This window comes from Podarcis gaigeae (assembly GCF_964106915.1).
Source record: "Podarcis gaigeae genome assembly, chromosome: 6".
Taxonomy (NCBI): domain Eukaryota; kingdom Metazoa; phylum Chordata; class Lepidosauria; order Squamata; family Lacertidae; genus Podarcis; species Podarcis gaigeae.
The window spans coordinates 46,122,920-46,149,869 of record NC_139682.1 but is presented as its reverse complement, the minus strand read 5'-3'; the positions used below and the strand labels follow the sequence as shown (position 1 = coordinate 46,149,869).

Here is a 26,950-nt window from a genome sequence, read left to right as displayed (position 1 = left end):
GTAGCTGCCATTTTGTAACTTGCGTTTACAGGAAACTGGAGGGCCTCCCCGCCGCCGGCCAAAACAGGCTGGAGAGCGACGTTACACGTTTGCCCTTAAACGTTCTCGGTGGCGGACAGCGCCGCTTTTCCCCGGAGGGTGTTAGTAGCTACCGCTTTTGAAACAGGGGAAGGCGCCTTCCGTTGTGGAGACGCCTAATAGCTCAGCAGCCGTTAGGGCAGGTAGTGGGAACAGGGCTCAGGGGGACGCTTCCCGCTTTTATTTCGCATTTATCTCAGAAGGCTGTAGGCAGAATAATTATACCGAAACTCTTGGGAGGCTATCTGTGTTTTAAAAAGGCCCCTAAAGTAAAGCCCGGGGGAGAGCCCTTATTTGATAACACCCCCCCAGGGTCTCCCGTACCTCGATTCGTATTTGTTTTGGGGCTGCTGTTGCCTGTCATTCCAGTTCGTTTTTCCCATAGGAATTTCCCATTTATTTCCTGAAGAAATCCTGGAAAGCCCTCGATGCTTATGGCTGCAAAAGGAGAGCGAGTGCGTAGTGGAGTCTTTTTCCCTCCATTTGTTATAATTCAGCAATTCTGTTTTGCTGTTGTTGGTGCCTGCTGTTTTAGTTCTCGTAGCAGGAAAGCGGGGTATCTTTATTGTAATTATGTTCAATCCTATAGTTGTGATGAAAGGAGGCGAAAGTTTAGGTATTTGGTTTTGATGGTATATTAAGCAAATGTATTCTCAAGACTTACAATTTGCTTGGTACGCTACACCTGATAATGAATACAGTACTGGACTCGGTTGTTTCCCTTAACACAGCTTTGCCTCGAAAGCGCCGAAAAAAGGTTCTCAGGTTCACTGGTGCAATATTGGAACCGTACAGTTTTGGATCCTGCCTGACTGTGACTGCCACCTAATGGGCTCGTCAGGAAACGGTTCACTCAATTGGCAGTTTTAAATCTAATATAATTAGGCACTTCCCCATGTGTTGAACAAATCCTCTCGTAGTCATTACAGTTGTCTTTCATAGGTGGTGATCAAAAGGATTCTATTCATTTTCTTGTAAGCTTTAGGTTACAGTACAGTAAATGATAGAATAAGTTCAGATCGACACACACAACTATTGACAATCTGACCGCTGATTATTATTTTGGAAATGGTTCTCTGTCAGTCATGTTTACCTGTTCTATCCTTCTTGATCCTACACCAAATGCCTTTAATAGAATAAAATACCAAGTATAAAATGGCTGGCATTTTTGCAAGTTAGATTAAAAATGCTACTAATTCTCATGATGTTTCCCTCTAGCTCTCTCCTCTTAAAAAACAAAGCAAAACAAAAAACCTGCCTGATAGCCATGTTTGTTTTCAGCTATTCGGCTGAAATTTTTTATTTGGCCTTGCTGCAAATATATCTACCAGGTTTTCATAATCCACATTTTATAATGTAGTAAACTTAGAAGATTCAGACTCCTTGGGATGGGTATTTGAGTTTTGAATCAGTGTGATCCTAGCTTCCAACTGTGTTTTGGGCATTTTCCATTTTGGCCCGTATAAGAAATTAATTCTCCCTGATCGTCAGACTTTGATAGCACTCAAAAGAAAGCTGTCCAATTCGTGTTATTTTCTGCAGATTGAGGCTGCAATTTGAAGCAAATCCCATTGAGAACAGAGTGGCTTCTGTGTAAACATAATGAGGGTCCGGCTGATAGACATGCATCTTCGTTTGAACAGAAGCTCATGCTTCTTTTGTTGTGAGTTTAGCTTTGCCATTCTTGTAGCTCCCTGTGTGCAGTAGGTCATTAGTTGGAAATTGTCTGCGACTCCCAACAGGAAATACTGTGTGGTGGTTTTAGAGAGCTTTCATACTGTTGACATTGGCTATATTGCTGACATCAGGCAGCCAGAGGAAGGCTGGCTATTGCTAGTCTTGAAGTTCTTGTACTGATTTTATGTTAGGTAGTACTGTTTCTAAATGAAATCACATAGTTAAAACTTAATTAGTGGCTACTGCATTTATTGTGTAGTTGTATAAAGACATGGGTTTCAGATGAATCAGGGAATGCCCCCCCCCCCCGTTTATAGTGAAGGTTTGCAATTTTATTACTGGAATGTGTTCTAACTTTAAATACCAAGTACTGTACTGTGAAATGAGAATACTCCAAGTAAGTTAAATCTATAGAAAGAGATGGATTAATTAGTTAGCTATCTCCACAGTATTTATGTGTAACATTTATATGGCTCACAAATAACTTAGAACTCAACAGTAATAGAACTTAATTATGAAGACAAAGTCCTAAGCAGGTATTCTAGTTCTAACCAAGGTTTCTTGTAAGCAACTCCCATTTGTTTCAATGAAGCCTTCAGGTAAGTATAAGTAAATAATACTGAACTCACTGGGAGTTACTTTGGAGTAAATATAGTAGATGTTATTAGATTTCTTATCAACACTTTACCATAAAGTTCCAAGATAGGTAAAATATTGTGCTGCAAATAGATTTCAGAATTCTTTAGTCCTAGCACATGCCTAAGTATAATGAAGACAGGGATGCATTGATGTGGATACTGGCAGCACAACACAGTGCATGTTTACTTGGAAGTAAGTTCCACTGCCTTAAGGGGGATTTACTCCTAGGTGTGTGTGCATAGTTCTGAGACTGTAATATTTTGCACTCATAAGAACAAGCCTTAATTATTGTGTTGGGACTTACTTGGAGTAAAAATGCACAGGATCAAAGGAAGGTGTCAGTGACTTAGATGGTGGCACTCTTTGTGATACTGAATGTTTCCTGGTGTTCTGACTCAAACGCCTTCTCTTTCTTTCTTTTGATCCTCAGATCATGTACATAAAGGGGGACCTTTTTACGTGTCCTGAAACAGACTCCCTTGCTCACTGCATCAGTGAGGATTGTCACATGAGTGCTGGCATAGCTGCCATTTTCAAGAAGAGGTTTGGTGGTGTTCAAGAGCTCTTGAACCAGAGTAAGTAGTAAAGGAAAAAATAATGCATAATAATGTATAAAAAATAGAACCTAGGTTCTTAATACAGTCGTACCTTGGAAGTTGAATGGAATCTATTCTGGAAGTCCGTCCAATCTCCAAAATGTTCGGAAACCAAAGCGCAGCTTCTGATTGGTTTTGGGAAGCTAAATCAAATGATATATTGCCTACTTTTTATGCCCGTTATGAATAAATGTGTTGAGGTATGTGTTTTGTTTGTATGTATGCAAGCACACATTGGGGAGTAGGGGGTCAAACTGGGTCTTTGACCCAAATGACAAAACACCTAGTTTTGGCTCTGTTAAAGATTTTCTAATTTGTTTTAGGAAAGAAGACTGGAGATGTGGCTGTTCTGCAGAGAGACAATCGATATGTGTACTATCTGGTAAGAGCAGGGCACATGATAAAGGTTTGGGTACATGAACTGATTTTAGCAGGGAGATAGATATCTGTCTGTATTAGTATTTCTGCTTCTTCATTTGTGAGTGAAAGATAAAACACCCTTATCTTAATGACCTAATCTTGCTGCAATGCAACTTCAGCAACTGCTTTCACTTACATAGGCCTTTCATTAAGAGTTCAAGTGCAAACTGTTGCAGAAATTGAAGTTGCTGTTTGAGTGGTGTGTTATTTAGTAAATTTCAGAGTAGTCTGTACCATCCAGTATTCAGATGATCACAGACAATACCTTTGCTTGAAATCTTATTTGAAAACACACAGTGATTCAAGAAGTGGATGTATTCACATTTGTGTTATATCTGTCTGGAGCTAAGTTGGCAACTGTGTTAAATGCAATTTAGCATAATAGATTTCTTCCCTTTTAAAATATCTCTTTATATATTTACATAGACAATTATCTATCTTCTCTTTTTGCTGTTATACTATGCTTCATTAAGAGGTTCCTGGCGGTGTGAAATTTGTTTGTTTATTCAGTTGAATCATATTCTCCAAAAACACTCAGGAGCTGAAATATTTGCTTCCTTGTTTGTAAATTGCATCTGTAATACAAAGTATGGCTGGATTATTCTGTCACATTCTTTCAAAAAAAAACTATTTACAAATAGGTATCAGCAGGAGTAGTAACTTTGCAGGAGCCTTTAAAAATAAATAAAACAAACATAAATCAGAATATTTACCTGCAGAATCTCAGTGTTTTTAACATCGCAGGGACCAGGTTTTAATGTATGTGTGGCAGCTATAATGCCATTTACACGTCCCACTGACACTGATGCAAATTGCAAGTACTTAGTTTTGAGATTGCAACCTGAAGGCCCAGATTTTAGCAAATTTTAACATGTCTCAGTTTGCCACTCCAAGCAGCCAAATTAATTAATTAATCTAATTAATCGATTCATGTGATCTATGGTTAGTATCAACAGTATTGGTTAGTATCAACTGTATTGGCTAAAAGTACCTAATAAATGAATGAGGCAACACAATCCTTTAAGTGTCTATTCAGAATTATATCCCACTGAGATCACTAGTCTCAGGTAATTTTGTACAAGATTTCAGCCTAAGACTGCAATCTTAAATATGCTTACTAGACAGTGGGTCCTATTGAATTCAGTGCAACTTATTCTAAGAAGGCACGTGTCACATGGGATGTAAAGATGCCTAATCAAAAGTATGGCTAATCTGCATTTAACCTTGCACTTGCTTTCAGATTACAAAGAACAAATACTTTCATAAACCTACCTATGGCAATTTACAGAAGAGTCTGGAAGCTATGAAACTCCACTGCATGAATAATGGTGTAACTTGCATTTCTATGCCCAAGTAAGCAAATTTGATACTGGAAAATTACTGCCACATATTTTGGAATGTTCATATGATACATATATCTTATATAGTAAAATTTTATTATTCTTTGGAAAATTTCAAATGCTTTAAAATGTACAGTGGTACCTCGGGTTACAGACGCTTCAGGTTACAGACTCCGCTAACCTAGAAATAGTACCTTGGGTTAAGAACTTTGCTTCAGGATGAGAACAGAAATCATGCAGCTGCTGCGCCACGGCAGCGGGAGACCCCATTAGCTAAAGTGGTACCTCAGGTTAAGAACGGTTTCAGGTTAAGAATGGACCTTCGGAACGAATTAAGTTCTTAACCCAAGGTACCACTGTATTCTATATATATTTACAGATGACATATGTGTGAAAGAAATGACCTTTTCTGCTTCGTTTGAGTTTACAGTCTAGAAATTATGGAGGAGAAAATGAATGTATTTGAGGCCAACGTATAACACTGTGTTTTGGAGCAGATTTATGCTTTTTGAGAAAACTCTGCTCTGACCACCTCTGAGTTGATAAAAATATTGTGGAAAACAATAGCAATTGTCAGAACCAAAGCCCGGAGTATTATATAGATGATATGCTGAGAAATCTAGACATTAGTAATATTTAGATGATCCAATAATATGTCTGTTTTAGCTTGCTAACTTTCTTGCATTTGAGTACATACTCTGCTGCAGTTTTGAGGGCAACTAGTTATTTATTTTATTTTTTGTTGCATGTGTAAATGGATGTACATCTTGTTCTGATGTTTCATTCAAATCTTGATTTGGTTATTGTTCAGCGGACTTTGTGTTCTCTTTGCATGCCTGTTCCCTCCCTCTCTTTTTAGTTTATGGTGACCTCTAAACTGCGTGTAAGTACTTCCAGTTCAGATTTGGAGACATAATATGGTTTGCAGTAATCATAGTTTGCCTGATACGGATGTTATGGCATACTATCATTACTGTAAAGCAGGAAGCAAGAGGAAGTCAAAGCATGCAGAAAGAGGAGGAAATGCACATAGCATAGCCCATTCATGGTGTCCTGACCATGATTTCTCCATGACCTCAGAACTGGGCACCAGTTCATGACTGACAGATCTGGTGTATTCATTTTGTGATGCTATTTGTATGTGAGACTAGTAATAATTCTAACTGGCTTTGCTTGGGAGCAATTACGAGTATTTTGATTAAACTTTATGATGATTCTACAGAATAGCATTTTTTAGGATATTTCTCAAGGGTGAATTGGCAAGAATGAATGTGTGGGAATACTTGGGCATTCTTTATCTTCCAGGATTGGGTGCGGACTTGACCGCCTGGATTGGAATAAAGTTTCAACAGTGCTTGAAGAAGTATTTGAGGATACAGATGTTAGCATTACAGTTTATTCCCTGTAATTATTAGGGCAGTTGCTCTGTTGCACTGTTGTAATCTGTGTTTGTGACTGATTTGGAAGAAGATGATGGTATGATCTCATTTCAGTTTTCTTTACTCTTCCAGACATTTCTCACCATTATTAGTGTCCAAGTATGGACAGTGTTTTGTAGAAATTTACAATTGGATCTTTCAGGGATGTTTATCTAGCCAGCAGATGAGTGTGCTTTACTCAGCAGACAAACTTACAAATTAAAAACAAACAGACATAAAGGCTTTGCATAGATGTGTTTTGGTTAGTGTAGCACTTTCTGCTATACAATCCTGTGTTTCAACATAATGTGAAAACTGTGGGACCTCAGTGGTTAACTGTTGCAGGTCTTATATGCTCTGTTTAAAGTACTGTTCTGTAATTAGATTTTCCTATTCTGTGTAAATAAAATACCTTTTCCAAGAATGAGTGAACTGTTTAATTTTGAACTAGTGTTGTATCTCTTTGTGCACATACAAGGTCTGATATGTACATCTACTTCAGGGCCGGATTTAGGTTTGATGAGGCCCTAAGTACTGAAGGTAATGGGGCCCTTTATATGTCCAGCTGTTCTTTGTCAACAACAAATTGTCGCTGTTTTTTGTGTGTGTTGAATATATACTATATGGTAATTTATGGACCTAATAGGTATCTAAAGCCATTTGCACATAACAAAATATGTATTTTATCAAAGTAATTGTTGAACTGAAATACAATTAAGAAGAAGTTTATCTTATATTTTGAAAATGTACATCCATGGGGTTTTTTTCCTTTAAATTTTTTTGGGGGGCCCAAGAGAGTGGGGCCCTAAGCTATAGCTTGTTTAGCTTATACGTAAATCCAGCACTGATCTACTTCTATTGAAATTATTGGGGTATCCTGCATATGTAAGAGCTCTGTGCATATTGGCATACATGTGGAATTCTGGATCAGTTCCATTTAGTCCATTTGTTTCATAAACCAGGTATTGCTGAGCAGCAAAGGAACATATCAATATTAAATAATATGATTAAGCAACTATTAAAAAATACCTCTTCTATATCTGACATGGGATTTTTCTAAGTCTTGCCCAAAACTCTACTTCTGCAGCTCTTGTTCTTGCCATACATGATCAGAGCTTTCAAGGTTGCTTCTTGCAGAAAAATAAAAGCTCCTATAGTATATATTAAAATAAATGTGGTTTCCCTTAGATCTGTATGTGCAATAAATATAAGAAGATAGGTATTATCCAATTAGCATATCTCATTAAATTAATTGAATAGTGTGTCCCTGAAAGGATATATGTACCAGAAGACAGAAATTGTGCAAAAATAAAGAAACGCTCTGGGAGCAAATTTTTCATTTCCCCATATGTTTAATGTGGACAATCTGTCATTACTGTGGTCCTTTTGTTGAAATCATCAATATCCCTTTTATGTGATCTTCACATATTTGTATCACAGAGCATTTTGCAGTACAGTGATCTTGGAAGGGAACTTGTAAATCTTTATTAATTGCTTTATTAACTAAGAGATCTATGCCAGTGGTTCCTGAACTATTTTTCTCATGGACCACATGAAAATCTCAAAGGGTCTTGGTGAACCACTTAATATTTTTTTTTGCCTGTTGTAGCACACTGTGCTAGATTCAGTATGCATTTTAATCGTATTTTTACAGACACATCATGGGCCATCTGAATGAAGCTTGCAGAACACTGGTTCCACAGTTTGAGAACCCCTGGTTTATGCTATTACACATTTCTCATCATATAGTAATACATTTTGTGATCTAGAGAACCCCTTTAGGCAGATGCAAAGGTTTATGTAGGTCTACCAGAATTTTGGCACCCCTCCCTCCTATGAGCTGTTCCTTGCTTTGCTTCAGAGGTACATCAGATGTTTCCCCAAACTGGAGCTGGTATGGAAGAATGGCCATGCTGAAAAGAAGGACTCAAGCTGCCACACGTTTCTGGATTGGGGCCATTGTTTTTTACCTTTGGGGCGGCAATCCTATACCACTTTACTTGAAAGTAAATTCCACTGAATGTAATGGGCTTGCCTCCTGGGTAGATATGTAAGGAAGCCGACTGTTCAAACAAGCGAATCTGCAGAGTATATAGCAAGATTTGAGCATAATTCTAAGTGAATTGTCAGATAGCAAGTGGCTGAATAGCAGGACTTACGTATACTTATTTTATGTTCTCTTAAAGAAGATTTGAAATGATAAAAGAGTACCACATTTGCTAAACTTATTTAATTTGCATTATTGTTTTGGTAAGGAGCTCTTTGCTGTGGTTTGACTTGTTTGCTTAAAGTTTTCAGTGATGAAAAGCTTTGCACTGCAGATTGTTAACTTCATTCCATATCATAATGCTTTTTCCTCCCATGTGAGCAGCAGCACTGCAGGTTTATGTATTTCAAACAACCAAATGCCTACATGCAGCATAATAAATGTATTTTTAGTCAGCAAGGCGACATGTCAACCAGAGACTTGTGGTGTTGTTTTTCTTTTTCAAAGCAGCTCTGGCGGACTGAAGGGGGAGTCCCAGATGTCAAAGTATATCATGTTTGTCTCTCCATAGGGTTGGCAAACTTCACACACGCTGGCCCTGGGGAGAGAAAGGGAGACTTGACTTGCTTTTCTCAAATGTACGGGGCTTTATTACTCAAAATAACCAATGCCTCACCAGTTTGTTCTTCTTGCATAATGGACAAAATGATATAAAATAGCTCTCCTTTAGTTTGGGGTGGGGTGTTTGCCGGATGTTTTTCTTCACCCCTTGCCAAGTTCCTAGCATAAATTCCATGTGTTTTAGAATAAGGTTTTGTCTTAGAATGGGGTGCCTAAGATTCCTGTTGACATTTGATATGGAAGCTGGTATAGGACTTTGATTGTATACTGATGAGGTTCCAGATGAGGTTTGCTGTAATGTCATGTGCCTGCTTTATTAGCATTTGTTTTCCATAATATTTTAATCTGTTTTCTTCAATGCCTGTTTTAAATAGATGGGATTCAAAGCAATGAATCTGAACTGCAGAAAAAATAATGTCTTTTGAAGTATGCCTCTAGAACTTGTTTGTTGTATATTGTGATGTATTATATAATAAGATTACCTGTTCCGACAGAGCAGCAGATACAGCCCAGGGGATGGGGCCATAGCTTAATGGTAGAGCACATGTTTTGCATGCAGCAGGTCCCAGGGCTCCTCTTGAAAACCTATTTATTGAGCATTCATTCTGATTTGATGGCACAAAGCTAACATGGAGCGTAGGCTATGTTTGTTCTCTTTTGAACATTAGTTCTGCTTTGCTTCTGGGGTGGTTATATGACAGTGAGCATTCATCCTGAACTGCTTATAGGTGTTTATATATCTTCCCGTTTCTCATTCATTCATCCAAGATTTTTCAGTGCATTTCCAACTGCAAAAAGTCTTTTTTATGTGGATTTGTCACATTTGGGTGACACAGTGTATTAATCCACTTTAATTACACAAGCCTAAATTTTAAGTATGTGCTTGAATCCCTTCTGCAAAATAGTGATGGTCTGGAGGCATGCCCAGTTATAATCCCTGGCATCTCTAGGTAGAGCTGGGAAAGGCTCTTATTTGAAATCTTGGAGAGCCACTGCAAGTCATTGTAGGCCAAGGTCCTCTGGCCCACCATATGTTGTTAGATTCCAGTTCCCATAATCTCTGGCTGTTGGCTATGCTGGCTGGTGTTGTTGGGAGTGCAACAACATCTGAAGAGTCACAGGTTGAGATGGTTTGAAGCCAACTTTCTGTTCAGATGCTACACTCAGGGCACCTGCAAAAACTTCTGCCATGTGGCAGGGCAGTTGGTCTTCCACATATGCACAGGAGCTGTGTAGGGTATCTGCCATACAGAAATAGTTTTGATAGGCATCTAGACCTCTCATGTAGCTTATGAAATAGACTTCAGTATGGCTCTTCTGAAATGGGGAAAATTAAAAAAATGTCTCCAGCTCTTTGCTTTATCTTATTAACATTGGATAGAACAAAATGTATTTTTTTCATGAGTTAGATGGTCTGGGAAACTACTCTAAAAAGGAGAAAGCTTTCTGAAATTAGTTTTCAGAATTCATTACGGTACTGTACTTACTTGAACCTCAGTGCAAAACTTCAGCAAGCTTTTCTTCATAATATAGGAAGTTCTCGTGAATGTCCTCCCAGGGTGTAAATGCCTTAGGTTCCTCACCTTCCTCCTGCTCTACAAAATTCTTCCATACATATTCAAAGTCTTGAGGCTTCATGATTCTCATTTTACAGCCAGCTGCCTTCAATTTCTTCAGAGCAGCTTGAATGTCAGGCTCTTCCCACATGAAGAGACGGCCCACTGCAATGGAGAGCTTCAGGTTCTTGTTCTTCTTCAGTGCCTTAGTTATCTGCTCAGCGCAGCCGACGCAGGGGCTAGAAGAGACATACCAGGTAACATTGTAGCGTAGACCAGATTCACACGTAGGCAAGATGGTATTGAAGAAGGCATCTTCTGCATGGGCTGCTGCATGTTCATCCTCCAGATAGCCCCGTAAGGTTTTTGACTCCTTGCCTTGAATCTCTATGATGTAGCACAGGAAGGTCTTGTTCCGGCCTGAACTGTATTCTACATTCTTGAACTGGAACTTGAAAAAGAAGGCTGGAAGCCGTTCCCTGTATAAAAGAGTGAAAGAAAACCTCAGTGTTACACACCTAATAACACACAACCCCCTTCATCCATTAATTTCAGAGTTATTGGTGGTGTTAAGGTAATTTTGTAACCATGCTATTCCCTTTAAGGCCTGAGACATAGAAGAATTGGGCAATGACTAAATTTCCTGAAGATACAGTATTTAATTCCATGTTCAAGTAATTTGGAGGTTTATGGTAGAAGTTGGTGAAAAAGCTTTGGTATAACCACAAGGGAGTTGCTATTGGAACTGGGGAAAAGTTGGAGGAAGTAAGTCGTCAGATGTTTCCAGCTTAGAGGGCAGGTTGTGTTTGCATCAGCTGTTTTTCAAGTAATCTGTTGCTGATATACACAAGCTAATTTCCCCTTTTGTGGTTTTAAAGTGATTTGAAAGTAAATATCTACAAACCATTGGTGAGCTATTCACCTGCCTGCTTTATTTTTCTATATTCATTTAAATCTACTGGCTATTAAGATTTTTCGCTTCTTCCTTTACTTTTCTAGCTCCTTGTATCCAAGATGCCTCATCTTGAATTACTCTTGGTGTAATGCACGCAAGTTAGCACTTAATCCCAGTACATATTTTCTTCTCTCCCTCCATCCCATAGTGAGATTTGTACCTCAAAGAACCTGCTCTGACCTTTCTGCAGCAAGCTTAAGTTCAGACTCTGATTGACTCATAGATGGGTCAAGATTTGGAATCTTCCATGATAGTTGCCTTGTAGAAGCTAGTCATTCTATTGTGTGGGATTCAGCTAGCAAGTCCTGCAAGCGGAAGCCAGCACGGGCTCCTGCTAGCACAACAGGGCTTCCTCCCCAATCTCCTCCTGCATGCCCCCTTTGAGTGTGTGAGAGAACCTCCTGAACAGCGCATGGGAAGAGGAAGATGTTCTGTTTGGCAATCTGGAAAGCTTGCACTGACAGAACTATTGCCATAGCACTACATTGAATTTCTCCCACTGAAGTAGGAGAAGCATATGAAACCAGCTCTATGTATGTCCATTCTTCTGTGTGGGGCTTCAGCATTTCACTTTGCTCTTTTAACAGAGTATTAAGTTATATGATCTAAGTAAGTGCATCCATTTATCTCTCTCCAAGTCCCATCTTATAAAACTGGGCTTTGCTCCACTGTATTTCCTGCCAGGTGAAATCATCTTCATATTTCTGTCTATGTACCAGATGTAAGAGGCTCTTGGCCTTCAGAGGCTCAAAATGTAAATCAATCAATTTCTCTTTAAGGTGCCATAGTTTGGTTTGTTAGTTTACCACAGGAAAGACAGTACAGCATCTTTTATGGAATTTGTAAGGTTCACTGGCTTCAAAGCAAGGATAATTTAACATGCAAAATGAGTGGCAAATTTTTAGGTAGCATTAGGGTATACTAGGGGTTGCAAGCTGATAATGGTGGGCTTCAACTCCTATCATCTCTGATCACTACTCAAGGTGGCTGGGAGTGATTAAAGTTGTAGTCCACAATATTTAGAGAGTGCTAGATTGGCCACCACCTAGACTTTCTTGGATTTTAAGTGCCCGGTACACCCATGAAAACTGTTTGCTCATTGTGGATGCCAATATAGCTGCACTGTTTGATGTAGTGCTTATCTCTATAGTGTCTGCTATGCTCTGCTTAATTGCACATAAGTGCAGAGTGCATATTCCAGTGTGTGTGGATTCTAAACTCGGTGCTGGAAAATATCTTAAACAGATCTTGCCTCAAGGCTTTGAAGCCTCTGTCCTTAGCAATCACAAATTGTAGCAGATTGCTTGTGTCCCCTGCAGCTCTGAAGCGCTTAGTTATTCATCACTGAAAGGGCAAGGGGAAAAGAAACCACACGTCCCATAAATCAGCACATACGCGCACGTCTGTGACATAGTTGCCTTTCAAGCTATCTTGTGTGCTGTTCAACTTGCCCCTAACAATAGCTGTTCTCTTCTAACCTAACAGTGATTCAGAATGCTCAAGGGACTTCTACAACACATTAAAATTCATAGTTCATTGCAGTTCTGAGGCTAGAAGGGACATAATAGCTGGCTGACTGACTTACTCCCCCAATTTGCTATGTGAGGTTAATTATTTCTTTTTTTATTGCACATTTCTGTTCATTTAAAGAGGACTGAGCATATTATATATATGAGTGTTGGGAAATACATATATCCACGTTTTACCAGTGAAGAAAATGAGCTATATAAATCTTACTGCATTGGATGTCTCCTTGAAACTAGAAACTAGACATTTGGATATTTAGAGCTCTGTTGTAAACGTAGTTAAATCCTCTCTGTGTTACCTTGTCCCCTTTCAGGAGTACTTTTTAAGTTATTCCCATGCAAGGAATACTTGTGGAAAACATTGGAATTGAAATTCCAAGTTGATTTATGACGTAGTGCTGGTGAATTTATTGTCCTTAAGATATCTCCTTAAAAAAGAATCTCATTGCTTTGCGGTTCTAATATGCGAATGCTGTGTATTCCTTCTACATGATGAGTCTGGAAGCATTCTCTTAGATTATGGTGATGTGCAGCAACCCACTGTTTCTTGTCTATCAGGCCCTATTATTTTGTTTATATAATTTTCTAGCTTAACTCCATTTGTGAAATTGTCTGAGAAACTAGTGATGTAAGAGTGTCAGATTATGACTTGGGGAGATCTAGGTTCAAATCACTATTCAGCTGTGAAGTGCACAATTTCTTAGCTTAACCTATTTCACAGGCTTGTTGTAAGGACAAAGTTCTGTGTGTATGGAACTGATCGAACACTATGAAGAGCCAAACAACGTGCTGTCTTGAGGGACTTTGGAGCCACAGTATCAGATATCCTCATGATCATGACAGCGGTCTGCCACTGCCAAAGAGAAGAGAGCAGGATTTGCACTTTGTGTTATTCCATCCTTTGGGCTGAAGCTATTTGTTTGATGGTTTAATTTCCATTGCAGAAGGATGTAGTGCAAATTAATGTATCTGTAGGAGTCATATGAAATGTACGTGGCAGCTTTAGGAAGAGTTAGAACACTATAGAAAGGGATAGGAGGATATTCTTAATTATAAAGATTGGTCAGATTCTCAGTGCAGGTTCCACAGCTGCTGCACCTGTTGGGGACATCATCAAAAAAACTTGGCAAGACACTGTGAAGCTTTTCTAATCTACAAATGGCAATTGAAATGCTTGAACTGCCATGGGATAATTAGGCAGAAATGCTGGTATGTTTGGTGTTTTTAATCCCCTCATTAGCTAGATGACTGGCTTCATCAGACTGAAGCTTATAAATAAATAGAAAATTTGATCTGAGATTTCTCTTTGCAGCTGCAGGGGTTATGTTGTCTTAGAGCGCAAGATATTTAAAGAATAAAAATTCTGAAGAAAAATGCCCTGCTTGTTTGGCTGCAGATACTCAAAGCTTTGATGAGACCACTGAATTCATAGTGTATCCTCTTATATTTGGTGCATACAGACTAAGCATGTGCTTGGGTACCATCAAAGAAGGGGCACAAAAAACAGATTTTTTAAAATAAAGAATTTGACATTTGACATATTTTTTTTAAAAGGTAGACATCATGGGAAAAATCAGACATTTATTAGACTTTCTTGCATCCACTCCACATTCTTACCCCATTTTTCTGTTTTATTTTTTATTCCTTATCACCACCTAAACCAGGGGGCATAACAAAGATCAAAATAATGCAAGGAAATAAGATCCCATCATATGTTGCAATAAATCTATGTTTTATTTTTGATGTTTTTTGAGTTCTATGTACTTGATAATTTTTTTTTCTTACAGACACACACACGTGGGTGGGGGTATGGTTTAGTATTCTTATGTTGAGATACATATGGGGGCACTATTTTTTTCAGTGCATAGGGTCTCTAACGGTTTTAATCCAGCCCTGCTTGTATTGCCTAACCTTACCCATGGAAAGCAGTTACTGAATTGTAATTGAACTTAGAACTGGTTTCAAATTTCAGCTCACTATGAACTCCTTTGATCTTAGGCAAATAATACTTTTTTACCTTCTGCTTCTCATTTGACAAAGATGAGAAGAACTTTGGAGGTACCAATAGCAGTTCATATGAATATGTCACCGGTGTATGTTTTCTCTGCAAGCCTGTTTTGTTTCAAACCTATATTTAGTTCATTTTTTTAAAATAAGTTGAAATTGAGCCTACTAAAGCCTAAAAATAAGCAACAAGAAATTCTTTGGAAAGAATGCTTAAATATTGTAATACTAAGTGGCAGTATCGATATCTGAGCCTGTGAACACGGATGTCTCTCTGAAAGACTGGGCATGCTACAAGATAGTAGTTTAAATTATATTGGCAGAATGCCTCACCTCATGCAAAGGCATGATTCTACCTAGCAAAAGCATTACAATAAGTTACAAACAATGAGCATCTTCAGAACAGAATATTAAGGTTTTAGTATTCGGCTTTATAGCTTTGGAAACATGACCTTGCTCCAGTGAACTTCTATTGCTAGTGTTTGAAGTCGTGTATATGTGATGTTGGCACAATCCACATCCAACCTGTAGCTTCCTGAGGAATGCTGCTGTTTGATGCCTCCATTCAAACCAGCTTCCATCTGTCCAATTTGGAAATGTAAGCCTTGGTTAAACTGAAATCTTTACATTTTAGACAGCCATTATGCATGTGCCGATGACAGCACACGAGCAGCTTCATGAATAGGAGTTCCGGGGTTGGGTGGGTTGCAGGCATGGGGAAGCCAAGCAGGCAGTGGGCACCAGGTGAAGACATCCCTGTCCATCTCTGGTATGTACATCAATGAGCAAGTGCAACTTGAAACACAGCAGGGCAAAGCAGCCTTGCTACATTTTAAGCCGCTAATGTGTAAATTGCCAGAGTTCATTGTTGTTTAGTCAAGACCTACTACCTGATCCTTTTAACTGAAGATGCCAGAAATTGAAGCTAAGACATTATGGATGCAAATGCCCTCTAGACTGCCACTGAATTACACACTATCCCTTCTCTGCACTGGAGTGGGATTACTGTGTAGATCTGTTAGAATATCTTTGGTTTGGATTAGATGGAATTGTTGGGGTTCATTCTTACAAAACTGAGGTTATAGCTAGAGCTGAAATAGTGTAACCTGGTTTTTGTAGTACAGCAGCAGCAGTAGTGACAATAATAATGTCCATCTCAACAGCATTATTATTTTTAATAATCCAGTATTTGCACACAGCTATAGTGCTGTGGTGCAGTGTCATACTAGGAGTGTCAAGATCCAAATTTAAATCCCCATTTTGCCATGAAGCTTACTGTGTGTGAGCCTGAGCTAGCCATTGTAAACCTAACCTACCTCATGGAATTGATGTGAAGATAAAATGAGCAGTCATGTACACCGCCTTGGGCTCCTTTGAAGAAAGACTGGGTATAAATGTCAGAAATAAAATAACACTGCCCAACTCCCCAGAGGTCCATGGTTCAATTGCCGTTTTAGTAAAGCTATCAGAACGATTTGCTTTGTGTCACAATCAACTGATAAACAACTGGAATAATAGAATTGTAGAGTTGGAAGGAATCCTGAGGATCATCTAGTCCTAACCCCTGCAATGCAGGAGTGTGTAGCTGTCCCATATGGGGATCAAACCTGCAACATTGGCAGTATCAGCACCAAGCTCTAACCAGCTGAGCTACCCAGGCTGAGAGACATGAAACACATTTGGTAGCATGAAGCTGTTGTTGTTGATAAGTAAATTTATATACCACTTAATGCCACTTAATCATAAAAATCAGTTGTTCAAGTATTAAAATACATATAAGCATTCAAAATTAAAATACACAATAAAACGATATCATTGAAACATTAAAATAAAAACATCCATAATTGAAATGCGCAATGAAACAATCCCATCTGGTCGCAAGATCAAAGACATGCCTCTGTAAACAGGTGTGTCTTTAATATATGCGCCATGATCATTTATTGCACAATCTAGTGCATGTCTGCTCAGAAGTTAGCTCCAATGGAACTGCCAGGTAAGAGTGTAAAGTAGGATTACAGCCTTGGGCACCTAATCCTAAATAATTCAGCAATTAGTGGTGTCAAAAGTTTATATTTACAGTTTCTCTTGCTTCTATTTCTGGTAGAGACCAAGGAATGAATAACATTTAGTCCTTAAACCATAGCTCCACCCAGAAGTGGCTTAACTCCATAGAATAGAATGAGATGGTAATACTCATCAAAAGAGCATAAGTGTATGAAACTTGCAACCAGGAGCCACCTAGACTCTGGATGATAACAAAGCATTGTCTTAGGGATTAGCACCTTGCCCTATTCATCTGCATTTAGTTGGGTGGGCCTCATTCTTTTCCTCTGCAACACCAGTACAGAGCATAGCGAAAAACAGTGTTGCAAACTGAAATTGCTAGCAAAGCTATTATTACTGCAAATTCAGATCCTTGTTTTACAGTTTATGACCACTTTTGATTTGTTTTGGGAACTGAATATCATGGCATAGAGATCATGGTAAGAGGATAAAGGTGTATAATATTGATGAATTTCTCACTACATATTGTAGTTGAAGTCTTAAGTATCACACTTATATGGTACTGTGATAAATATTATTAATGCTTAAAGACAGTAGCTCAAAAGGTTTTTCTAGATGAATCAATCTCTATGATTAAAGATTTTCTGATTGCATTATATGCCTGCTGTATTGTATAAAAACCCGTTAAATCTCTCAGATGACTTAACGTTCACCTCTGCTATTGGGTCTTTTTAAACAATTGGATTTAATCTGCCTAGATACGAACCAGAAATTGCAGCTATAACTCTCCGTTTCAGAGTTGGAATAGATGCAAAGTCCCTCTAGTCCTACTCAGAAAGTTTCCTCTTTTTTCATTTTAATGAGGCTGCATATGTGGAAAAGGTTAACCAAATGTATGACATTCTTGCTGGCTCGTGGGAGGGCACACAGCCAGCAACCTCTTGCAATATGATTAAGCCCACAGGTGAGCATTTCCCCCACTGAGGGACAATAACAGTTTCAGTGCCATAAATGATAATCGTAAAATAAATACTTGCTGTGAGTTCATCCTGCTTGAATAACATTTAAATCTCTGTATTGCACCACAAAGCTTAGAAATAATATGGGTCGTCGTTCAGAGCAGTAAAACCTTGAACCTGAGGCAGACCCCTTTAAAAAAAAACCCCTGCAAACATTGCGGTGGCCAACTTCTGCAAAAATCTTCTTTTTGTCTTCTGTGTTTTTAGCTGCCGTTGAGTATGGGATAAAACAGACCTCTTACCCTGTTACAATTTCGAAGGGTGGCAGCTCCTCCAGCTCCTGTGGCTTTTCGGCCTCCTCTGCATTCTCTGCGTTTTCTGCGTTCTCTGCGTTCTCTGCATTTTCAGCCTTTTCGCCATTCTGGGAGACTTGCGGCTGCTCCTGCTTCTCAGCCATCCTGTTGCAGTGGATGTCCAAAGGCGACAGCAGGGGCCAAGAGCTGTGCTTAGGCTTCAGATGCAGAAATGTGACAGGAGGTGGTGGTGGGGAGAGCTGGAAGTTCCAGCCCTAGACACAGTTGTCAGGAGCTATATATGGAATGGCAGCAACGACAGGGTTGGGTGCAGGCTAGGATGACTCCAGCACTCTCGGATGTCACCTCTTCACTTTCACTCTGGCTGTGGCCTCTCCCTTGCCTCCCTTTTATATTTTAAGTATGAAGTGACGAGTTCAGTGTGGGCGGATGATGGATGGAAAATCCTGAATGCAGAAGTAACCTATTTATCCACAGCCATGACGGAAAACTGGCTTCAAGCAAGGCTGGTCACTGACCAATGTCCCTGGACAGTACGCCCTCCTCCTGCCCTTGAGGGACCACCTTCCAGACTAGACAGGAGGAGGAAGGCACGATGCCATTGTTAGCTTTTTTTAGAAAATGGACTGGTTGTTGAGCCAAAGGTTGATGGGGCCTTTTGTTGAAACCTTTACATACATATGAAAATTGTATCCTTTAAAATGCTTGTTTCATAGGACAGGGATGTGGCCCCTCATACATTATTGGACTGCAACTCCCATTAGCTCAAGGCAGCATGGCCAGTAGTGAGGAATGAAGGGAGACGTAACCCTACAGATGCTGTTAGACTATAAGTTAGCTACCTCTGCCCTAGGGAATATACTGAAAAACAGACTGAAAGTTGTTTGGAATCAGCACCACAAACCGAAAGTATGTTGGGGGAGATGTTCTGCTAGTGCAAAATAATATGAATGATTGAAGTTGTTCTTGAACCTGAGAGTAAACCCAACAGGGTCTGCCTTTTGTTGAGGATCTATGAAGTTTCCAACACACTGGAATATGATAGCATTAGTTAATAAGGAATATATAGGAGAAGTATTATGTCTTTTAGGTGGCTGATTTGTCTTCTCCACAGTCAGTCTATCTGGAGATGTTTTGCTCAGGTGGAATTGCAGTGAGAGGACTAGGACCAATACTGCCTTGGTGCAATTTGATATTTAGAAAATGAATGCAGATTGGGGCAAAGGGAAATGATACTGATGATGATGAGTTGAGAATAGGAGCCTGCTTGAGGCAGGGAATACACAGCTGGTTTTGAACAAGTATAAAAATGGCTAATTTTTTGGAACCCAGTGGTTTTAGGTCCAGATCAGGAGGCAGTGATGTGAAATGTGCAGATTTTGCCTATTGGAGCTCAGTAAGCTGTACATGCATTCTGAAAAAATATATAGCTTGCCTACAAGCTAGTTTGACCTGCAAAAGTTTGGGATGTCTGCATTGCTCTGCCCTGAGCTATCCAAAACTTCCTGAGGATGGAGATTGCCTTGAATACCTTTCATGTAGACTTTAGACTATAAAGATTGAAAAATTCCAACATGCATTTTTATAATAACACATGCAAGACAATATTTGAAATAAGTTCATGCTGGATTTTATTTAACAGTTAACTATACATTTCGCTCTCTTACGTTTTTATTTCTCCCTACCCCCCGGTATGTTTTGTTGGGAACCACACAGTAGCTCCCCAGTGTCCAGAACCCTTTTCAACTCCCCAGTGTTTTTACAAATGTCCTTCAACAAATCAAGTTTTCCTGCACAGTATAAGTATTTGAGAATATGTATTCCTCACATTCACACTTCACAATTTATGAACATAGTATGAAAAGTGGAGTTATCGACAGGTAGCAGCTTTGCACTAGCAGAAAGCATTTCTGCTCTTGCAAGGCTAGGCATTCTGTTTTCACTGACCTGTCCCTATCTACTGCAGTCACTTCTCTCCCTGCTCCAAGCTGCTCCTGAGAGGTGGGGGGGTCCTCCAGAACAATATGTATCATGATGCAGAGTGTTGCAGAAGATCGGAGGATTCGTGAAAATTGGGTGGATGCACAGAAGTGCTTTCTACTTGCACAAAGCAGTCAAAGGCATTATTGGACATATGATATAGAATCCAGTAACTTTAGAGATTTTTGCTGCTTTAAAAAGTTGAGCTGCTTCTTTAAGAACAACAAAATTCCATTCACACCTATATGAGATTTCCGCCCATTCCTTTTAACTGTTTTTAAAAAGACCACTTACATAGAAACTTACACACCAATTGGTCTGTGGCATAAGCAGCAGTGATTTCATTGGGCCTCTGTAGCAAGCAGATGTTGTGCACCTGACAACTGCCTCTTGGACTGGGTTTTATTATAAAAATGAGACAGAGACAACAGGGGCTATAATGCAATCTATGATCAGCTTTTTCAATGTTATGGAATACTTTCCATAGGAAGCGTATTGTTTTTCTCCCCTCCCTGGTTACTATGCACCCCAGACCAATCACTGTCACCTTTGACATTTTAGGGAGGAATTGTGGGGATGGGAATCCTGAGCTGATGAGTGATAACTCTTCCATACCCCTTCTCGTGTCCCTCTGACCCACTTTATTTTTGGAAGCTCTTGACTGCTGGATTAACCAGGGTCCCATCATTCTTGCCGCTTTAACTTTCACTGGAGCCAGCCAAGCTGCACGAATCAATGCTGAGCTTTAATCTAATCTTTGGAATGTGGTGCTGGGATTGTGGCTCCATCTCTTTCCCAGCTGCTGCTGAACTCCTTCTAGGGCAGTACTCAGCCTCTGTGCAGGCAGACACTGCACAGGAAGACAACAGAAATTGTGCAGTGTGCAGAGCACACAGTGGTGGTATGCTTTGGATTTGGAGTAGAAATCCTCATTGTGTTTGGTTCATTTATTTGAGTATGCATCAGTGACGAACTGAACCCCCCCCCCTGCAAAATAGAAGGATGCCTCTGCAGAACCTTTATCATTCCATGAAGGCAGTCCAGGCAATGGGCATGTGGCATGTAGTTAACAGGAGACTATGCTATGGACATGTTTCAAACTAAATTCTTCCTTGTGGAGATTTTACGTCATAAACACGAACAACACTATAGATCAGAGCATTGGAGGAATCTCAAAAGTTATCTAGTTCAACCCCCTATGAATGCAGGGAATCCAATACTACAGCATCCCTGAAATGTTGCCCTGCAACCTCTGCTCAGGAACCTCTAATGAATGAGGCATTTGCATTGTGAATCCAACTAATTTACATTTCAGCAAGCTGTTACAGAAAACAAACAAACAGATTTTTTTTAAAGTCTATCCATTTCTGAAACAATTTTCAAAATAAATTTAAGCCTTATGTTTTTATGTTTCAATATTGCTTATCCTGACAAAATACTGCTTTACTTTACTGTATTATACAAAGGTTGTGTTCTCACTCCCATTTGCTGTGCACTCACTGCGTTTCCAGTGCTGGGTTTGTAATCCATGTTCACATGAAGTTCTCCAAATGCACATGTATCCTGTACTTCCCTATAAACATACCCCTAAACATTTTATGAGTCTAAGTTTGGCCTCATTGAGGGGCAGTATGTCAATATGAGTAGGAAAATGAGAGTACCCCTAAACATTTTTTTTAAAGAAAAAAAAGCCCTGAATCTGACACTACTGAAGTAGAGCTGGTGTAGCAATTGTAATGCACTGTGCTAGATGCTGTATGTTTTAAAATTGTATTTGTACTGTATTGCTGCTTTCATTTATTTTATTGTATTGCAATTTGCATTCCACAGGATTCAGATTGTAACAGAGTAAAATGCAACTTGAGAAATAAAAAGCAATACAGATACAGTTGGAGGTTGATATGAATATGGAATGCAGACATGCTGCAGACCACCCCTGAATGAAGCTCAGTTTGGGAACCCCTGCTGTACCACTTCATGGCTTGTTTGTCGCAGTTTGCAATTAATCTTAACTGTGTCTGCTGTAGATAAGGCTACTTTAAAAATCACTGTCTTATTAGTGTCTTGCAGCAGTCCAAACTCTCCCCAGCTCTGCCTGCTGGCAGAGTGTCTAAAAACCACAAGTACAAGTCTAATATTCTCCGATGGTCTGTTTATAAGAGTTGCCCTTTTGTCAATGTGTGTGTTTATATCCTCTGCTCATCTGGGTCTACCCCCTAGGATATTTTCTAATTATAAAGGTGCCTACAGAGGACAGCGCCTTGCAATCCAGGCTCAGGAAATATTTATTTGGCCAGAAGCAAAGATGAAATAAGACACTGTCTGTATTGGACAGGGTTGGGATGTGCTCTTTAGAATAAAAAGGACAGCTTGTTATCAAAACAAAACGGATCCCTGGATACGTTGTTGGGCAGTGATTCCTCTGCTCCCCTCCTGTAACTACTGCAAGACAAATAAACAATAAACAAGCACACTTAGTAGCAGTAGCAACCAGAGGGTATCTTCCTTTGCAGCAGCCCACCCACCCAGTCTCTTTATTTTCAAGTGATTTCAGGGACAGATTGGCATGTACAGATTTGCTACATGCTATAGAACCATACCCAGGACTACAGCAATACAAAGAAGCTGTCAGGAGAGCAATGCTGGCACTCTTGTCTCAGGCTGACTTGGATTGTCTTAATTAGTAGGTATCAGTTAATTTTTCTGTGGCACATCAAAGCTACCGCTTATGGGCACCCTTGTTAAGATACCTAGAAGGCAAACAAAAGTGTTAATCTAGTGGAATCTACCACTATGTATATTCTTCAACAACCTGATGACTAGGTATTATTTTACAGAGAGGGAAAAGCACACACAACCTGTTAGCCCTTCAAAGAGCTTAGAGAGCTGTGACATTGACATTCGCTTATGCTAGTCCATGAAAAATAAGACTGGGAAATAGCAGTTTAAGGAATGCTGGCATTCATCATTCTTTCCATTTCTGCTTGACCTTAGACCACTGTAGCCAAATGACATTGAACATTGCAAATAAAAGGAGCCCCATGGGGTGTTGTATATCTAAGATGTAACCACCCTGAGATCTATGGGTATAGGGTGGTATATAAATTTAATAAACAACAACAATGATTTTAAACCATTTATATATAAAACTGTATTGGGTAAGTGCACAAATGTGATTTCAACTGTGTGTATGAGCATCAGGGCTTTGAGATAAGCTACGACTCCAAGCAAATTCTATTCCAGATGTAAGAGCCATGTTCCTCACCCTCCTAGTTCTATATAACATTTTTTTCCCACCTTGTGACAGGTGAGGAAGCATTGCAGCTTAATGGCAGAGCATGTTGTTTTGCATGCTAAATATTCCACCAGGTACAATCCCTGACATTTCCAAGTAGGACTGAGAAAGGTCCTTCTTGGAAAAGCTTGGAGAGTTACTGAAAGTGTAGACAGTATTAAGCTTGATGAACCAATGGCTTAGCATAAGACATTCTCTCTCCAAATAATAATAATAATAATAATAATAATAATAATAATAATAATAATAATAATGGCTCAGTGGAATTTCCCTTTTTGCATAGTTTTACAGAAATTTATAAATAAGTATATCTGCTATCTAACCACCCATCTTCATAAGCTCTGTGGAAGCCTTCTTGATTAAAAGGAGGGGTGTAGAATGCTTAAAAATAAGTAAATGAAACAAATTTATTTTACATATATGGCTTAATGATTTGACTCAGTGCAAGACTCCATGGTTCTTAAGCAGGAAACCCAAGTGAAGAACTGAGTAAGCTTGAAATAGCATGAAACTGCCTTTAATTTTGGAACAGAGCCAACTGGATTGTTCAGTCACAAAGTCATGTATGCTTGACAGCTTATTAGAACTCTTCAGATTTCAGCATATAAAATGCAGGTCCTTAACATAAGGAAAGCATGCAGTTTCATATACACTTGAAACATTGAGGGGATCGGAAACTGCCTGGGTTGACACTGGTGTTGAGGCTGTTTACATGTAAAAGTATCTTGGCAGGTAGTAAATGTGGATGTGGTCTTTCAATAAGATCAGCCAAAGCATTAACTTGGCATGGAGTACATTATCTCCCTGAAGGCTGGGGGAATTGAAAAGGTGTCTTTGTTTGTGGTGGCGCCAGTGGTGTATGAATATCTCAGTTGTATGCCAGCGTCAGATGACTTGTCTAGCTTCAGGGCTCGACAGAAACAAAATAAATACAGTGCTCATAAGCTTCCATGTAACACAATGTTAAATGATACAGATATTTTATTACCTGTTTCGAAATGCCTCTGAACCACAACAGGAGAGTAATGGTGTGCACATCTCCTGATTTTAGGCTTCCCAGAGGCACCACCTGGTTAACCACTCTGGAAAAGAGGATGCTGGACTAGATGAGACTTTGGTCTGATCCAGCAGGACTCTTCTTTATGTTGTTTATTTTAAAATGTCTCCCCTGTTCCCCACTCCAACTATGGTGGTAACTCAGAACAGCTAACAACATAGAAAATCATCAAGACAATATTAAAAGCAACAAGAGATTCTTGTTTCAGCCTCCTAAAAAGACCTGAAGTAGACATGAAGCCACAGGCAACTGTGCTGTAACCAAAAATACTCTGATCCTTGTGCCTGTAGTATTGAATGACAGTCACTGGAGTTACCTGAAGCAGAATTTTGGAAATCAAGTGGAGTATATAGCAGGGCAGGTGCTTAGAATCTACAGGAATCAAGTGGTTTAGGGCAGGCATGGGCAAACTTGGCCCTCCAGATGTTTTGGGACAATTCCCATCATCCCTGACCACTTGTCCTGTTAGCTAGGGATGATGGGAGTTGTAGTCCCAAAACATCTGGAGGGCTGTTTGCCTATGCCTGGTTTAGGGCTATAAAGTTGAGAACTAGCAAGCTGCGTTAAGGCCAGAACAGGTGATCAAGACAGATTGAATGGGACTGCAGTTATAGGCTCTGTCCATCCCATTCCCAGGCATTAGCTTGGCCAGCAGCATTTTGAACCAATTTACATTTCTGAACACTTTTCAAATGCAGCCCTGTGTAAAGTTCATTGCAGTAGTCCAGTTTTGATGTTCTTGGTACATGAATAACCATGGCCAAGTCCATCTAGAAATAGTGCTGGATCAAGAAACCCTCTGAAGCCTCAACTCCATCCAGCACAGTCTTTACCTCAAGCCCTGGACTAACTGATCTACCAGCAAATAGTACTTCTGTGATCTGGATTAAATTTCACTTTATTCCCCATATCCATTACCTTACTGCCGTTCAGCATTGCTTCAAGATTACTATTTGCTCCTTAGATTCTGTAAAAATGAGAGAGATACTTGATTATGGTTATAGCTATCTGTTCATGATACAGGTCAGAGTGGTGTTTGAATGCTGATGTTGCAAACTAAATTTGTTTCGTATAATTTACCCCTTAAACTCTTACCAACAGATAAGAAAAACTCCAAAATCTGTATTAGGGCAATACCTTATCACAGGTCAACAAAAACATAAATAGCGTGGAAGCATGCATGTTCTCCAGAACCCTTCTGTAGGTAAGCAGAGCAAGGGGTGGGGGCCGGAGAGGGAAACACATCTTGTCTGGCACCAAACCCATGGAGTTTGCATCTGGTCAGAGATTTCTGATACAGGGGCAGCCCACCCATGAGGCAAGGTGAGATGACTGCCTCAGGCGGCAGGATCCACAGGGGCAGCAGATCTGGCCTCCAAGGAATGCATTGCCTGTTGTTGTTGCTGCTGCTGTGGTGGGAGCAACAGCTGCAGTACACTTCTTGGAGGCCGGATCTGCTGACAGCACCACCACATGCACCCCTACCTCTACAGTGGCCTCTTGGCAAATGGGAGGCACTGGTCGTCTCCTCTCACCCTTGTTCCCGATGCAGATCATTATTCCTCACTTGATCCTTCCCTGGTGGTGGGGTTGGACGCCATTTTGTCATTCTCCTCAGGTGCCAAAATGTCTGGGGCCAGCACTTAAGATGGAATTGGAGAGGGTAGAGCAGGGAGTTGAATGAGGCTTCTTTTTGGTGCCATGTTCCAAACTGGTCTTGGTACAACCTAATAGCTATATAGCACCTAAAAAGAGTCACGTTTGAATGTCTGCTACCTCCCCATCATTCTGCTTTAAAACTCTGACCAGAGGCAGACCCCAGGCCTTAACATCAGCCAAAATAGTTTTCCTCCCCTTTCCCTTCTGCTCTGCTTACCATCCAGTCTGATGAAAGGTTATGGAGAACTTAAAAACTTGCACACTGTTTTGTGATACCTTGGCTAGCCTAATAAAGGTACTGCCCTGATAAGGATTCTGTAACAGAATAAACATAGCATTTGTGTGCCTTATTTTGTCTCAGAACAGTAATCACTAGGTGGCGCTCTGGCTCTCTAAATAATCATTGTGCACCAGGACTGGGCAGATTACATGAAGTAAGTTCTTTGGATAAGACCAGCTGATCTTTTAAGGGACCGTTTCAGTGTAACATCAGCCACTCTTTCTTATTTTCCCCTTCCCAAGTAAAATGTAAATTCACATATTTGTGTCACCTTTGCCAAACTATAACTGTAAGCACTGTGTTGTCAGTCATTCTTGGGAAAGATTTCAAATCCAGATACTTTATTTAATTTACAATATTTATGACCTGCACAAGGCAGTATACTGACTAAATTCAAGTTATCAGGTGCTCAGAACAGATGGGGTAGTTCAGCTTATTAATTTGTAAAGGGACCCCTGACCATTAGGTCCAGTCGTGGCCGACTCTGGGGTTGCGGCGTTCATCTCGCTTTATTGGCCGAGGGAGCCGGTGTACAGCTTCCGGGTCATGTGGCCAGCATGACTAAGCCACTTCTGGCAAATCAGA

General features: G+C 39.9%; 3 protein-coding genes across 9 annotated transcripts in view; 2 read left to right on the top strand and 1 right to left on the bottom strand.

The window, feature by feature from the left end:
- ETV7 (ETS variant transcription factor 7) overlaps positions 1–26,950 on the top strand; it is a 741,840-nt gene that overhangs the window by 31,460 nt on the left and 683,430 nt on the right. The window lies entirely within an intron of this gene.
- Positions 1–26,950, top strand: part of OARD1 (O-acyl-ADP-ribose deacylase 1) — a gene marked incomplete at its 5' end in the record, with an annotated part of 34,715 nt that overhangs the window by 288 nt on the left and 7,477 nt on the right. For 3 of the 7 annotated variants that reach the window (XM_083745154.1, XM_083745152.1, XM_083745151.1), the window contains 4 exons: positions 2,825–2,969; positions 3,314–3,372; positions 4,651–4,763; positions 6,056–6,592. In XM_083745154.1, the coding sequence (XP_083601280.1) occupies positions 2,825–2,969; positions 3,314–3,372; positions 4,651–4,763; positions 6,056–6,158 (420 nt within the window). In that variant the 3' untranslated portion in view covers positions 6,159–6,592. Of the gene's footprint in view, positions 1–6; positions 534–1,620; positions 1,742–2,824; positions 2,970–3,313; positions 3,373–4,650; positions 4,764–6,055; positions 6,593–26,950 lie in introns of those variants that run through there. The other 4 variants (XM_083745149.1, XM_083745150.1, XM_083745148.1 and 1 more) reach the window with 4 other exon arrangements.
- Positions 7,501–18,467, bottom strand: APOBEC2 (apolipoprotein B mRNA editing enzyme catalytic subunit 2). The gene is made up of 3 exons (XM_083745100.1): positions 18,083–18,467; positions 10,264–10,811; positions 7,501–8,753 (listed from the first exon to the last, which is right to left on the bottom strand). The coding sequence occupies exons 1-2, from the start codon at positions 18,235–18,237 to the stop codon at positions 10,271–10,273; spliced, it is 696 nt and encodes a 231-aa protein (XP_083601226.1). The 5' UTR covers positions 18,238–18,467; the 3' UTR covers positions 7,501–8,753; positions 10,264–10,270.

Bases quoted from the DNA above. Each gene is read 5' to 3' on its own strand.
- APOBEC2 (XM_083745100.1), bottom strand. From the start codon at position 18,237: ATGGCTGAGAAGCAGGAGCAGCCGCAAGTCTCCCAGAATGGCGAAAAG. The intron at 10,812-18,082 runs GTAAGAGGTCTG...TCTTTTATACAG, and splicing joins CCCTTCGAAATTGTAACAGG to GGAACGGCTTCCAGCCTTCT.